Source organism: Apteryx mantelli, chromosome Z (genome assembly GCF_036417845.1).
Source record: "Apteryx mantelli isolate bAptMan1 chromosome Z, bAptMan1.hap1, whole genome shotgun sequence".
Classification (NCBI taxonomy): Eukaryota; Metazoa; Chordata; class Aves; order Apterygiformes; family Apterygidae; genus Apteryx; species Apteryx mantelli.
Window position 1 is genome coordinate 10,586,236 of NC_090020.1, and position 16,351 is coordinate 10,602,586.

General features: G+C 47.2%; 1 protein-coding gene across 1 annotated transcript in view; it reads left to right on the forward strand.

Annotated features, from left to right (window-relative positions):
- The first annotated feature begins 3,130 nt into the window (after positions 1 to 3,130).
- The window catches only part of LOC136995367 (neuronal acetylcholine receptor subunit alpha-7-like), a 52,449-nt gene continuing 39,228 nt past the window's right edge, over positions 3,131 to 16,351 (forward strand). Inside the window, exons 1-4 of the mRNA XM_067315994.1 lie at positions 3,131 to 3,209; positions 5,589 to 5,673; positions 7,271 to 7,307; positions 8,062 to 8,193. Of these exons, the coding sequence (XP_067172095.1) occupies positions 3,131 to 3,209; positions 5,589 to 5,673; positions 7,271 to 7,307; positions 8,062 to 8,193 (333 nt within the window). The remainder of the gene's footprint in view (positions 3,210 to 5,588; positions 5,674 to 7,270; positions 7,308 to 8,061; positions 8,194 to 16,351) is intronic.

Genomic DNA, 16,351 nt, shown 5'->3' on the forward strand with positions numbered 1-16,351 from the left:
CTTTGGACACACTGGCTGGTTGGTTTCTGCGACACGGCCGTTTGGAGCATTTTCACTCTGACCTGACATCTGCATCGCCCCGAGCTGTTCAACGCTATCACATCTGCCTCAGGAACATCACGTTGAGGCAAGGGTTTTGAGGCAAGGTCCCTCACCTGCGACTTGTGAAAAAAGGAATGGTTTTTTCTGCCTAGTAAAGGCAAGTCTGTGACGAAAGTATATTACCTAGGAGAACTGCGTTTGATTTTATGGTCTGTGCCATTTCATTTACTGCTCCTCCCCGCAAAATCCCAGCATAGCTGGCAAGGGTTGCTGTGACGTGTCTCAGCTAGGTGAGTCCCCCTCCGCTCCTCTGCTCCTCCATCTGCTGCTCCCATGCTGCTCTACGTCTAGTACTGTAGCACTTACACTCGTATTGTACGGAGCTAATGAAAAAAAGCAGTACACTAACAATACAGGTTTTTTCCCTTTCCGATTCTGTTCCAGAGCAATGAAGCAGTTTAGATAACTACTCTACATTGGAGAGGTATGCCAATGTTGGTAATAGCCTAACACACGTCTCTTCACCTCACACACATATATCCTTGTCTTTAAAACACCTGCACCAAGCCAGCAGGAACCACTGGAAAAATAATCCGTTCTTTCACTATGTAATGGCCTATATTCTCTTCTTAGCACGTTGTCATGTGCCTCAAGTCTCTGAGTTGAAACCTTTTGTCACATACCCTTTAATACCCATTTCTACTAGGAGTCCTTTAACTGGTATAATCAAACAGAAATGGCCAATATCAGGAAGATTAGATACAATTTGCCTAGGAAAATATGGCATTTCTTAGATTTCTCTGGGTACCTAATGAGTTTTGAGCGTAAGACGCAGAAACAATCTGCACAGTGAGAACCAAAGATTAGAATCGAAGATTATGCAGAAGGGAAGTAGATTAAAAAGAGGTTTTAAATGGGAGAAGTATTCAAATACCCAAACACACAAACATGCACCACACACACGGAGGCTTGAGGCAGCTGTTGCCGTGCCCTTGGTTCCCGTGCGAGTACTCTTCACCTAGTGTGATGGCATACGTTTTAAAGCCAAGGACGCTGAAAGAAATAATGCATTTGCAGCCCCAGACAAAAGCAACAACCCTGCACGTAAGAACAAAAGCAGATGGGACACATCTGTGTCTTTGGGGATTAAGTGACATATGGCAGTGAGATGCTTTACGTTCTCCGAAATCTGCAAAATACACAAACTAAGGTGAATGCTTTCTTATAGCTACCAAAGCAGTAAAGCACGCCACGTTTTGGTAAGAGATACTGCAATTTCAATTATTTATGCTGATGAAGTTGCCTGTGAAATAACCTGCATTTTCAGTGATATTACCCCTGTTACTTCCCCCCATAATTGATTATTGCATATGCTGTTTATCTCTCTGTGACCATTCCACATGCATTCCCGAAGAAATAACTAAAATCCCTGTAAGAGTTCAGTGATAAGCTAAGCAGAGGTAAATAATAGAGGGTTAGTCACCTCATAAAAGTCTGCAGGTTTTTAGGAAAATATATGAGGTTCTAGGAGTTAGACAGCTCTGATACCCAAAGGTTTTCCTCATGCTTTTTTGCTGTGTGAATGTTCCAGTCATACTGAGATTGCAGGCATTCATTATACAACGAAACATAATAAGATCTATGAGTATAAGGACACTGGTTTTCAGAAAAGGCCAGAATTCCCCTCAATTTCTTTTAGGAAACAGTAATAAAAAAGAAAAGAGCAGCAGGAATGTGGCAAAAGAACAGTACAGAGAGAGAAACAAAGTATGCAGATGTGGTGGAGTATCTGCACAAAGTGCAAGGGGAGTGAATAAGTACCACAACAATGATATCACAGGAACTGAGGAACACCATGAACAAGAGAAGGAATGATCAATAAGTACAGTTAATGTTGCTCAGAACATCTTGGGAATCCATGCCCTTCCACCCAACCCCCTGGTGACGTTTCCTTATTTAATAAATACTTGTGTGCAGCAAGCCATTTTGTGAGCCACACCAGTGACACTCAGTCAAGGAGCAGACCACTTCTGGAACGAAACTGGGAAGCTGGCAAGAACTGGACTTTTGCCCCAGGGCCCAGGGAGGTTTTTATTAAAAAAAAACAAATATCTGAGTCGCATCAAGATCATCATGCCTAAGCAAGCCACAAAGCATGCAGGCCAATTGAGACAGTTCTCCTCACCATCACTGGTGTCAGGGCATGGGGAGTTTGGTCCAGACTTGAGCTTGGGCACGCCCAGCTGCTGACTTGGAGCTGACATCAGCCAGCTCCAGCTTGACCTAATTAAACTGCACTGTCTCAGAGAATTCAAAACCCTTCATAGATAGCACAAAGGCTCAAAGTCACTGTGAAAAACTACCTGTGCAAGCCCCATCAGAGACACCTCTCTCCTTCTAGTTACTGATCCACACTTTACCCAAATAGCTGGATGCAAGTATTAACCTGCTTCCAGGTTTGCTCTAAGGAGCTCTCTGCAGCTCAGCTACCAAAGCTCTGCTGATTTTTTTTAAGACACAAAGATCCCATGTTTAACTCTTCCTCTCTTTGCCTAACCCTGGCTGGACATTGCAGCATGTCCGCATTTGACGAAGATGATGAAATCCCCTGTGCAGACCAGGCATGTGGAAGGAGAGACAGCCCAGACTGTAAGCTAACAGCAAGGTGGCTTGCTTTCTTTTCTGCCCAAATAATTCAAGACAGGCATGATGCAGGGGAATGAAGGAGGAGAAGGACAGCTATTCACAGGCGTGTAAAGCAGGAGATCTGCACCTCAGAAATAAGCCCACAGGGAAGCTGCCACCTCCTGCTTCCTTGTTACAAGTTCATCTTCCCTATCACAGGACTCCCTGATCCAGCAGAGGCCACAGCAGCATCCTCCCTGCGAAGTTCCCTGGTCTCACAGTAATACATTTGGAGGGGCCAAAATTTACCTGGTAGAGAGGAGAAGGTAGCATACTGCAATAGAGAAACAGTTCCTAGGAGGTTACCTTGCTGTGCTACTCACATCAACTCCGTGCTAGAAAGAAAGACACAATTCAATAATAGCACGTGTGCCCAAGAGATTTTGAGAGCAGTTTATCGATCATGTCGCTCAAACAGTGGGCATCACAGTGTGGGCTTCTTGCAGACTTCTTTGCAGGAGAGAGAGAAGAGATTCGAAGAGGTACCTAAGAAATCAGTCTGCTCCATGACTACCTCTACTGTTCATAAAGCTCTTCACACAGCTGTCTGGGGACCCCATTCCTGCCATGGATTAATTAATTGGCCTTGTGCCTTCCAGTTGTCTGCAAACTGTAGGAGCAGTTTAGGGGATCCACCACTCAGGTTAATCAGAGAGTAAAGCTGGAGGGACCTGATGCGCTGCCTATCTCAGGCCATTGCATGTCACCTAATCACCCCATATCTAGTCCAGCAGCTTTTTGGCTTAAGCAAATTCTCAAGAAAGACATCCAGCAGCCCTGATGTGAGGACACCAAGACGGAGCAGCCCTTTTTCTAGATGTTTGCTACATTTTCTGCTAGAAATGAAATCTGTGCTTCATGTCCAGCTTCTTTTTTTTCTTTTTTTTTTGATTTCAGCTCCGAGCCACAGATGGCTTTGATGCCCTTTCCACAAAAGTAGAGAGCCCTTTAGCATCCAAAGCACATTACTGCAGAGTCTGTCAATACTTGCTATTCTTCCCACTAGAAACAGAGCTCACCTCACTCTGTGACAGGAGGCCACTTTTGCACATGCTCATTACCTCTTAGACTTACTATAAGCAAACTCTCTGAGGATGCCCTCTGCCTTGACACCACTGCAGCCACGCCGGCCATGTGTTATTCCGAGCACAGCTCCTTCCCCAGGCTCTCTCTGCCATCAGCAGGCTCATGCACCTTATGCTACCAGGTGTCCAAAAGGAGTACAGCAACAATCACCACCTTTGCCCAGAGAAAGATAACAGTAGGTAGAAGCCTTGATCAGACTAGATTTGTTCCTACTGAATGGCCTTCGCTGCTGTGATGTTCACAAGCATTATCCAAGAAAAAGATCTGTATTAACAGTCAGTTATTTCTTTATTTTAGGTAGAAGGTTACAGGATTGGGTTTCCACCCCGATGATGTTTTGCCAGGGGTCACTCTAGTTCTTCATCTTTTCTCTTTCAATTTCTCTTTACGTGCAACTTGTCAGACTTCAGTAAGCCAACGCTGATGAATCCCTCCACTGCAAGGCCAGGAACTCCAATGTGCAGAAGCACCAGAACTGAGGCGACTCCCGTGGCATAAGGCTAGGAGACACCATCAAAAGAAAATTTTTACATAACCACAGATTGGCTGAGGTTGGAAGGCAATCCAAGGCTCTTCCAGAGATTGCCTAGTCCAAACGCCATGCTCCAAGCAGAGGCAGCACGAGCAGGTTGCCCAGGGCTGTGTCCAGTTGGATTTTGAATATCTCCAGGGATGGAGACCACAGAACCTCTCTGGACAACCTGTTTCAGTGTTTGATCACACCTACGATAAAAAAGCTTTCTTTTCCCTACGTTTAAATGGAATTTCTTGTGTTTTGATTCATGCCCATTGTCTCTTGTCACAAGCATCACTGAGAAGAGCCTTGTTCCATCTTCTTTATATTCCCCATCAGGTATTTATACACATGAATAAGTTCCCCCCTAGCCTTCTCTTCGCCAGGCTGAACAGTCCCAGCTCTTTCAGCCTCTCCTCATATGACAGATGCTCCAGCCTCTTCACCATTTTCATGGCCTGTCACTGTGCTTGCTCTGCTATGTCCGTATCTCTCCTGCGCTGAGGAGACCAGCACTGGACACAGTACTCCAGATACGGCCTCACCAGTGCTGAGTAGAGGAGAAGGATCACCTCCCTTGACCCGCCGGCAATGCTCTGCCTAATGCAGCCCAGGATGCCATAGACCTTTGCCATGACTGCACATTGCTGGTGCATATTCAACTTGTTTTCCCACCGGGACTCCCAGGGGGGCCCCCAGCAAGTACTGGTGCATGGGGTGATTTCTCCCCAGGTGCAGGACTCTGCACTTCCCTTTGCTGAACCGCATGAGGTTCCTCTCTGCCCATCTCTCCAGCCAGTTGAGGTCCCTCTGAACGGCAGCACAGCCCTCTGGCGTACCAGCCACTCCTCTGGGTTTTGTGCCATCTGCAAATATGCTGAGGGTGCCCTCCGTCCCATCATCCAGATCACTGATTAAGACGTTAAACAGTATTGCCTCTAGTATCAGCCCCTGGGGGACACCACTAGTGACTGGCCTCCAGCTGGGCTTTGTGCTGCTGCTCACAACCCTCTGAGCTTGGGAGTTAGCCAGTTTTCATTCCACCTCACCACTGTCCATACTTCATCTCTTTGTCAATGAGGATGTTACGGCAGACGCTGTCAAAAGCCTTACTAACGTTAAGAGAAACAGCATCCACTCCTCTTCCCTGAATTTTTAATGAGATATAGTTTTTTTTTTTTCCTGCTGATTCAAAGCTAATTCAGCAATAAGGGGGGCACTGGCTGAAGCTGTGGGTCATAAGAGGCTCTCTGCTCCTCAGGGGCCTGCATCAAGCAAGCATTGCTTGCTAATGCCCACCAGCAGTTATTTGCAGGTAAAGACTCTCTCACAACAGACCTAGGCAGGTAAGTCTGGCATTGCTTTTGGGAGACTGACTTGGCAACCTTAAAAATTGGCTTCCAACTTCCAGCCTCGTTTAAAATTTCATATCAGGCACCAGGGAGCTCACAGTGCCAGGGACTGAGGTAGAGATTTCTGTGGCTGGGGGGTTGGCAGCAGTAATGCTTATCCTGTCGCTGCTCCCGAGAGGCCTCGGCTTCCCCATCACCAGCAAACACTCCACTTAGCACTCAGAGATGTAATGTCACAAAGCACTAGCACAGGCATTAGAGGGATAAAAAGCAGGAATCTCTCCGGAGTATGAAACACTAAGCATTTTAAGATTGAAAGAAGTTTATAAAAACACAGTTTTGACCTGTTGCCCTTCTCCATTCCTGCTCCAGAGCCACTGCAATGGGGATATAGCAGCCTGATTAGACAAGCGAAGCCTTTGCAACACCAACAGCCGCCCCGGCAATTTGCCAGGAGACCACAAAGGCTCCACCGCTTCTGAACCTACGCAATTTTGTAAACAAAACCAAAGAGCACACAAACATATGGCAACGAGCACCAGCTCAGCAGGCTCAGAACAGATCAGCTGGGCTATGTTAACAGTTGCAGATACAAGAGGTCACCAAGTAACAGGACCACGCTGCAGAAGGGAGAAGTGAAGAAGGGGTGGAGGACCGGGTGCAAACATCTCGTGCTGGGTTACTTCAGCTCGCAAGGTTTATCGGGGCAAGGGGCCCGGTTACAGCACGGCTGGAGCACACAGCGCAAAGTCAGCTGCCCGGGGTACACAGCAAAGGGTTGTGCCCAAATCTCCCCCGTCAGCCCCCTGGGGTGGATGGTTTACTGCACATCGTCAGCGATGGTACCAGCTGCAGCGGCGACCTGAAGAGCCTGGCAAAGGGCACGTTTTGATAGTAAAAGCTGAGGTAGACTGTTTCAAAGGGAGGTTAAAGGTGAACACGACAGGAGTGCTAAGGATGAGGCATGGTGCAGGTGGTCATCCTTTCCCTGAAGCACAGCAACGTGACATGCTGCAGGGAGAGAGAGGGCAGCGCGTTGGCTCGGAGCACGGGCCCTCTTTCCAAAGGAAAATGTGATGTGATCTTCACCGGTCTCCTTCCCACACAAGGACCTTGCAAGGGAGGCAGGGGGTTACATACTAAAATTATAACAGAGGATCTAAATAATTTCCTAGCAGGGAAGTTTGCCAGAGCTGGTGGAGTAGAGAAACTGTGGCCAGGGCTTGTCTTCAAAGAGAGTGAAAATGTTGGAGCAGCTCTGTTACATCTGCTTCTCTGGTTCTCCATGACCATATAATATATTATTCAAAGGCATAAAAGGCCCATGAAGATGACATGTTGGTATAACTCACCAAAATAAATAAAAATACCCTCCCTCCTTGCTAACTAGGCACCGTCATACTCGAAAGCCACAAAGATCCCTCCAGCATCAGGAACACTGAAGGGAACACTAATTAAAGACATTTATAAACTGAATGATATTATTAATTTTAAAAGGCGTCGCTGCTGTGGTGGAGAGCAGCCTGCCCCAGGCTTGCAGGGTTCGCTGAGCGCATCAGGGGACCGGGGAAGGAGGAACTGGTTGTTACAGTTTGTGTGGATTGTCAAAAGTTATTCATCTCACCACTGTTAGAAGAGTCCCAGGGTCACTGTGAAAAGCTCTGCTCACGTGTTACAAAAAAGTCACACACAAGACTCTAGGAGCTGCAGCGCATAAGGAAAAAAAAAAAAAAGAAAGAAAAAAAAGCTTTGTTCCAAAGTAATAATAATACAAAGTGCAGATTCCTTGGCAGGGACAACTCAGGGAGTACACACTCGTGCTGGCAGGATGAATTTGGCCTCAGCGAACATGCAGCCTCTGAGCCTCACCCCGTTTGGTGCAGCTCTTAGGTAGAGCCCGGGTAGTCACAGCCCAGAGCATCTGCACCTGCACCCATTTTGGGGACAAACCCTTGCTTCCTGAACATGCACGGAGAAGGGCTCCAGGTACTAACAGGACCTGTCAGTGATGCTAGGTAAACACAGGGTATGTTCAGGTAATGACACCAGCTCCGGCTCCGTGGCAGCTGGTTTCTGGAAGCAGCAAATAAGAGCCCTCTGGCCGCTTTCCAAGAAGGTGCCCTTTGGCTTCAGAGCCTGGTCTCCCTGCACCATCAGCAGGAGGGCTCCCGGTTGAGTCCAGTTTTTCTGTGTGACTGACGCACGACAGAAAAGCTCTGTCAGCACCCCTATGGGCAGAATTAGAGATCCTTACTTTTCAGGAAACCGGTTTCAAGTTAAAAAGACATTCAGAGACATTTTTTCAAGCAAACAAACAACATGGACTGTGTGACCATCTGAATGACAGATGTTAACCATCTTTCTTTTCCCTTAGTCTCTCAGCAGGGTGAAGGCCAGAGACGCTTGTACAGAGATCTGCTGAGAAACTACAGTCGTCTTGAACGACCTGTGGTGAACGACTCCCAACCTCTGGTAGTTGAGCTTCAGCTTTCTTTGCTGCAGATAATTGATGTGGTAAGTCCCTGGCAGTTCTGCTCTCTATTGCACCCATTCGGCGTAACAAATCTCATCTCTGGTGTAAAGACCACGCGTTTCCTCTTGGCCAGACTATCAGAGAGAAAAGCAGACTGGATTTAGCCAAGCATCCTCCCTAAGCGCTAGAGTACGTGCTTTGACACTTTGGAGGAGTGAATATCCTTCTAAACTCAAAGCCATCTCTGATACAACATGAGCTGCAAGCAGATTAATTATGTAGTTTTTCCATTCATTTTAAACAGAAGAAAACCTCCAAACCATTTCAATAAATTAGAAGCTATGTGTTACCACAAATTATTAATGGCATGTTATTCCTAGAACCGTCCAGGATGCAATAACTGGAGACTGCGGGCAGTCTTCAGAGCTACCAGCACTGCATTTGCACCTTTTCATTAGACATTACAATAGTGCTGTCCTCTTCATCCATCACACCTTTACCATGCACTGCGGTTGAAGGAGCCTGCCCTGAGATGAGGTTAGGAATCACAAGAGCGTGCACAGAGCAAAATCTGGAGGCACACCCCGACGATTGTCTTGACTGATGCCTCTGCAACATGCTTTTGCAGAACTGATGATCTGACCCAGGGAAAATTTTAACACAGTGATCCGAGCCAGGATCCCCTTTTCATCACAAAGAGGATTTTATATGACAACTCATTATCTTTAATGGCATTTCATTCATATACATGCAAAAACCAATCCAGAAGAACAGGTTTGGCCACCTTTAGCTGTCAATACAACAAACTGCTGAACATCTCTTTCTCCATCTTACCATTCCTGCAATCAGTGGCGTAGGCTCTTTTCCCATGCAGTCTCACTGCCCAGGAGGGAAGAAGGAAGAGAGAGAATAACTTTCAAACTTTTGGACAGCTTCAACCCCATTTGACAGAGGACCCAAAGTTTTAAATTTCCTACAATCTTTCTGAAAGTCTGTAGGAGACCAGATGCTCTCCCCAGAGGGGAAAGCTGGCCCCTAAAAATGAAGCTCCCTAGCACTGGGTAGAGATGCCACGTGAGCACGAGTGGCAGGACCAGCTAGTTGTGGTTCTCCTGGCAGCAGGCAACAGCCACTCAGGCAGGACAAGAAGCTTTCTGCTTTGAAATATTAGATATCGCATGGAGCTGGAAGAGAGAAGAGTGCAGTAGTCCCAACCGAAGTCCCTCACATTCATGGCAGGAGCTCACAGTCCTCGACTTGAATGAAAGAGCAAAGAAACCCCCCAGCCAATTTTAGGTAAATTTCACTGGGTCATTCCAGGGTTAGCAGAGGCTAATCTTAAATCTCAGCTCAAAAGGTCTTCCTCCAAACTCACTGTGGCATTTTCCTTTTTTGCTGTTATCTTCATGCAATAATTTGAGGGCTGGAGTAGTGTGGAGGGCTTTTTACCATTAGAAACGGGACTATGCATTTTCAAAGTCAGTTAGGAGGAGGAAAGAGCTACATAAAACCCACTTTGGGGGGATGCTATGCTGGATCTACAGCTGGGTTTTCATGTTCCCGCATGAAATATTTCCTTTCAACAGACAGCATTTTTTAAGCTCTTTACCTCCTTTACGTCACGGTTGTCCGTTCCAAAGAATTAGATTTATCTTCTCCCTTTTGGTGATTCAGAGTAGGAAACAGGTCATCTAAATGGACATATGCACCTGCAACAATGCTTTGCTCCCCTCCACCTCTGCACACACCACGGATGCTAGAAGTTCATCAGCTCAAAGCGGTAATGACTCGTTCCATACTCATGGTCTTGCATACTGCGGTCATGGTGTCTTTAAAAGCCAGCTGGAGTAACCTGGGGTGTATATCTTACACTACGTAAAAAAAGGTGCTTCTCTCCTCAGGGCAGTGACAGAAAATCCTTTGTATATGGGCTAAACTACAGCTTCCTCCTTCATGCCATACAATAGTAGTTTAATAAGGAGCCCATACCAGGGACACTTCCAGTCCAGCACAGGTTGTTCAGCATCACCTGAGCTATATGGGCACATTTACAGGGGAAGTGTAGTGTCCTGGACAGCTATCTGGTCTGGTGTGGGACATATTTTAGTTTGAGGCTAACTGAAGGACGCGTTCCTCTCTCTGCACAGGGTGTTGCACGGGCTCTTTCTCCTTGTTGCCATCCCAGCAGGTGCACCATGCACCACCTCCAGCAGTGGAAATGTTGTTCAGGACATTCGAGCCAGCGCTGCTGGCAGTCAGTAATCTCTATTAGCTGACAGACGGGGAGGGAAACCAGACGGACAAATTTTCAGACAGACACAGATCTGAGGCAGGAGCAGCAGCCTGCGGGCTAAGTGTAGGTTGGGCAGAACTTTTCTGAATTTAACTTTATCAGAAGCAGGAACAAACAGAGTTATGATGAGGGTAATGGTTCAATGTGGAAACAAACTGCTATTGCCTGTCTAAGGAGGCACCTTCTCCAGATCCTACCTGTGTTCCCCAGCACTGCAGGAAGTTATGCAACTGGGGAATATTTCCTGGTGGTGCCAAGGAGAGCGTCACCTTGCAGCACCACAACAGCACAGGGTGCTGGGCAAGGTCCCAACCTTATGGGACTTCACGCACCATGCCCCCTGGGGAAGGAAAAAAGAATGCCACACCGAGGGGAATATGGATATTAAGGTCTAAAGAAGACATGATATTGTACAACGTTACTGCTGGACTCACGGGAATGTTTTACAAGTACTCACCATGACAGGTGCGAAAAAGTGAGGCCTGGACTATTTCCCTGTGAGAGGAACCAATATAAAGAAGAAAAACGTAAAGAAAAAAAGCAGTCCCTGCTTGCACAGAGGGACTCACTCTTTTCTCTTCACACAAACAGTCACTCTTTACTCTTGCCAAAGTCTGAAATCACATCTACCGTACACAAATCTAGGACAGGCTCCATGAAGTGGCTCCATGAAGTCTGTTTCCTAACCATACTGTCTCATAACCTAATCAACTCTGAATTCATCTTCTTCAGCCAACCAGCTGAAAACAGCATTTATGACAATCCAGATTCCTTTTGCTGCACAGAGAGGGAAGGTACCTCTGAGGTCCCTGTAGTTTGCTGAATAGCAATATCTAGTGACATTACCTAAAATTCCACCTCCTCTTCTCCCCTCCATTCAAAGCAAATTTCCAAGCATGGCTTCCTTAGGTTACGTTTCCTGCTGGCACCTGCCTGTATTGGCCTGCATGGGATCCTTTTTTGCTTTTTAGTGCTCAAAGCCAGCCATCACACTCAAAACTTTGAGGAACAAGTTCTCTGCTTGTCAGATAGACCCTAGGCAAAAAGGGTAGATGAATGGTAGGTGTCATTAGAGGTAGAATTGTTTCCAAAATTGTCTTAATTCACAACTAGAGCCAAGACAGAGCTCTCACTTCCAGTAAGCTCAGGGAACAAATGAGCAGAAGGGGGGCCAGTATGACCAGCTCTGCCAGAACTCCCGTTTCCAATTCCTGCTAGATACCATGCTCCAGCTCTTGCTGGAGAGGTATGTTTTAGCCAAAGCGTGTGACAGTGTGAGACACTTGCATCCCATTGAATAGCCTTCATTGCTACAAGAACTCCTGCCAGGTCACAGAAGTGCAGAGGTGTGCTTTTTCCCCCCCATGCCTTAAGAAAGTATCTAGACAACGATCCTCCTTTTAAACCCCAGCGGCATATGGGAGCAGACACACAGAGAGCAGAAATGGCTTGTGGCAGTCACCCCACAGCAGGGCTCAGCGCAGTTTGCCTTGTCCTCTAAGCATAGGTCAGCTTTGTCTGGAGCTGTCTCACGCGTACACTGTTGCTGGGGGCCGTTTTTGCCTAAGGTTTGTGCCCTGCCCCTTCCTTGCCTGAGCAGGGATTTGCCTGGTGGTCCCTCCCAGAGAGCCCCATTGAGCCCTGATGGCCCCAGCAAGTGTGCAGCACCTCCAAGAGCACCAGGAATGGGACTCCTGTTCTTGCTTTGAGAGCCGAGCCAGGCCATCAGGCTGCAGTAGTCAAGAAACGAGGCATGACAGCAGGCCATTTTTCCTTGGCTCAGTGTGATAGCAGCCTGCTAGGTAGCAACCATTCGTCATCATGAATGATGGCTTGTTTGCTCCTCCTGACATTTGTAGGGGAGCTTATCCGAATTGGTTTATATCCCTTATGTAGAATCACTAATGAGGAATTAAAAAAAAAATACAGTTTTCATTTTCCAGCTTTCTTTCTTTTAGGGATATTATTCACTGTTACCTTTGGGTCAGTGCCTCAATAGACACCGCAACAACAGTCTTACTGCCCTTGATTCTCCGCAGGAGAAAGTTTGACTAGTTTTCAAGGCCACAAGTCTCCCCAAACTGCAAGCTTAAATCTACAAAGAGAAAAAAAAAAAGCCAACCAGCCAACCTACAGAAGAGTATCAAGAATAAAACCCCAGCCTGACTGTGAGTGTACCACATGTTTTTAAAGACCCCTCTAAATAAAGAGCCTAATTTTAAGAAGATGGCTGCACCATGCTGCAGAGATAATAAATTCCTGAAAAGCCCTTTCCAAAAGCAAACACGTGGCTGAGGTTTCCAGTAATTGCTGCACTGTCAGTGTTGCAGAGACCATACTCTGACAAGCATGCTCGTCAGCCTGGTGCCCTCAGTGCTTGCAGAGTTCAGGGACGAGGGCAACGCCATCTCTGCCCAGCAGAGGTGGTGGCTCCAGGGCTTGCTGTGAGCCCAAGCACAGGTGACATCCCCCGCACCTCTGGCAGCCGGCCCTTCACCCACGGCACCTCGGCACAAGCTGTGGCTGCCGGTGTCAAGAACCGCTCAGCCAGGCAGCGAATTCGGGCACAGGGTACCTTGGTGCCACCAGCGGCAGGAGCACCTCTGGTGCGGGAGCTGGACCTGCTCAGGGGTGGGAAATCTCCAAGGCTGAAAAGTGGGGTGGGCAGAAGGGAGAGCTGAGGGCACAACTGGGAGAGGAAGAGAGAAGTATTGGCCTGACAAAATCATAGCAAAAAGGGGGCTGAGAGAGGCGACAGGCATCAGCAGGCGTCCAAGCGGATGCAAAGAAAAGGATTCTGCAGGTGAAGAGGGGACTGCACAGAGCTTATTGCAACCCAGAAAGCCCCTGAGCAACCTGAAACTGATCCAGGAAACAGGAACCCGCCTGCAGAGACACCGCGGGTGAGAGGAGATTCATTCATAAACCCTTTCTATTTCTGTCCTCTCTCAGCTGGTCTCTTTGAGTTCTCTTTGGAAAGATTTATTCCAGTTTATATTCTATTGAGACCTGCTTCTTTGAGCTTGAAAGTCCTTTTGGTCTATTTTGCTCATGAGACGGAGGAGGCGTGGGCAGAGCCACCCCAGAGGTCAGGTTGTGCATCTCCCCTTGCACGGCTCAGTCCCGTAGCGCTCTTCTCCTTCCTGCTCACCTCCCACCCCGCTGTACCCCAGCGGGTGCCGGGCTGCCCAGGTACCTAACACACCATAGTCGTTCAGGCGCTTTTGTGGGAATTTCCTCCTGTTTCAGAGGGAATCGCAACTACAAAAAGGGACTGCAAGTCCCCAGTGGGAAGCCACAAGAATACCAGGGGGAAAAAAAAAACAAAAACCAGCCACCCACAGTAGGTCATTTTGCACTTCTAGAAGCCCCAAACCCCCCCATTATTTTACTGTAGCAACAACCCCAAGGCAAATGCTATATCTGGAAAATTCAGCGTGCACTGTTTTGCTTTGATTACACAGTGGGTAACATGATTGCACATCCTACTGACACTGGGATTATCCCAGATGTGATCACATGCTTGCAAACAATCCCATTTAAACTGCAGAATTTGTCTCTGTGGTGCGTCAAAGCTCTTGAAAGGTTTGGAAAGCGGCAAGACAAACTCACGGAAGAGTTGACTGGGACAATGCAGAGCAAAGATTCGATCTATCTCCTGAAAACCAAGTCTTTGCATTGCCGTACGGGGAATCCAGCAAAAAAGATCTGCGCGTACTTGCCCTAAGCACGCAGGTGCGGTCATTACTGTTTTAAGCAGACTACAAGGTTAGCTGGTCTGACCCAGTGCAGCAGCCTTTATCTTCTCTACCAAGAACTTACCAAACTGCTGGGTTCAAGCTTTAGCTCACACTGTTTCTCCCTAAATCGGAAGCTACAGCTCAGCCTTGCAGGGTTTTTTTTCTTTCTTTTCTTTTTCTAAGGAAGCGATTATTGGGGGGACCATTTTTCACAGCAGGCAGCTCTCTTCGTCAGAGGCGCCTCACTTTGCCCGCTGGGCTTCCCAGGCGATGTGCTGCTCGGTTAGCAGGACCCTCGACCCCAGCCCGGGAGAGCTGGCGAGCAGCAGCCTCTTGGCTGGAGCTTGCACGATTTGAACGAAATTTGCCAACGCCGAGGGCTGCCGGTCGGCAGGCTCTGTGCTGTGGGCTATGGGCCTGCCCTCTCCTCGAAGGCGAGCTTAAGAGAGAGGTGAAAAAGCAGGGGGAAGCGCAGGCCACACGCGTGGTGCACACAGCCCCGGTAGCCCCAGACCACCCAGACCATCGCTGAGAAAAGAGAGAGGTAGAGGGAGAGCGAGATGGAGAAGGGTCCTGTTAAATTCAGCTGACTTTGGAAAGAAACCCGGCCTGTTCATCGGAAAATGGGTTTATTCGTTACGGAAAACATTAATACAGAGCAGGCACTGGGATCTCTTTTCAAAGTGTGGCTGCAGGTGAGAGCTACTGTACCGCTGCTGGGTATGTTTACGTACAACATTCACCCTCAAAACGATCCTGTTCCCTAGCACACGGGTGTTTTAGGGATGGTATGGCATGTGAATTGAATGACCAAAAATTTCAAGGGTTAAATTTTTGGCTCTAATTCTCCGTTCCGTTCCTAAACTGGCTTTACAGCAGCTAGGTCATCCTCCCCGCCGCCCCCTCGCCCCTGTGTCCTCACGTGTCCAGATCTCTGCACTGGACATCATGCAGCAAGCCCATGTCAACACACAAGTGATTCGGAGAAACAAATATAAATATGCCAGTACACACATGCAGCCGTTCACGTATTATTCCCAATATAGCATCACTATTCACTAGATTAAACCATAATCCTTATAGTACATCCTGTACAAATCTTTTCTGGATTGATAACTTCCAAAACGTAAGCTTGACTGCTTAAGATTGAAATACACAAAGCATGTGAAAGAGACATAATAATGCGAGGATTATTCTTATAGTTATTCTATATTTTATGTATTTTTAAAGTATTGATGAGTGACAGGGAGATAAAACGACTCTTTCAGCCCCTCTGGATTAAAAGGATCTTTCATCCCACCCCCACCCTCCGTGGATGCCCCTGCATTTATTTGTGGGTTTACTGAATAGCCTTGGAAGGTATGTTTGCTCTGTTCCTCCTGGTATGGAACCGCCTCTACCAAAACACGTTTCTCTTTCCAGAAAGCTCTTCTCCACCAGGCATTGCGGTCTTATCCTGCTATAAAGCAAGAGCAAATTCGCTGAGACCAGAGCAATGAAACTGATGCAAACCGAGATGGGAACTGAGATGGGAATCAGGCTGAATATCATTACATATTCTGAAAATCAGTAATTAGTGATCACTAGAAATAGTTATTAAAATTTCAAGCAGAAAAATTACAGAAAGGTTGACAGACCAGTAGATTCATCAAAGCTAAATCCCAAACTCTCTCTCCCTCTCATAAAGTTCGCTTACTGTGACTGATTTGGAACTCTGGGAAAAAAAATTTAAACCAATTGGTCCCTTCATTAGCATGGAAGCAGCTTGAAAAATGGGAATGCTGGCGCTGACTGAGTCATGAATTATTATTTTGGCTGCCTTCCAAGTGTCAGTGTTATCAAATTTCAGACCCCCTAATAGCTACAATGTCTCAAAGAAAAGGTCACTGGAATTTTTAAATTTGTATGAAAATATATTTTTCCATTGCTGAATTCACTGAATGGTTTGTGTCGCCTAGAATATCCTGACTCAAAGCACTGGAGTCTAGCAAAGTCACAAAAAATTGGGAAGGACATCCTCACAGTGGGAAATGTCACGGGGTCCTGACAGCACACAGTGGCACCAGCCCTGGTGGTGGTATATAGATCCACATCTTCTCGGTGGTACCAACAGAGCATTGCGCAGGGATTCAGGAGGTGGCCGTGCCTTCCCTCCCTCCTTCCACA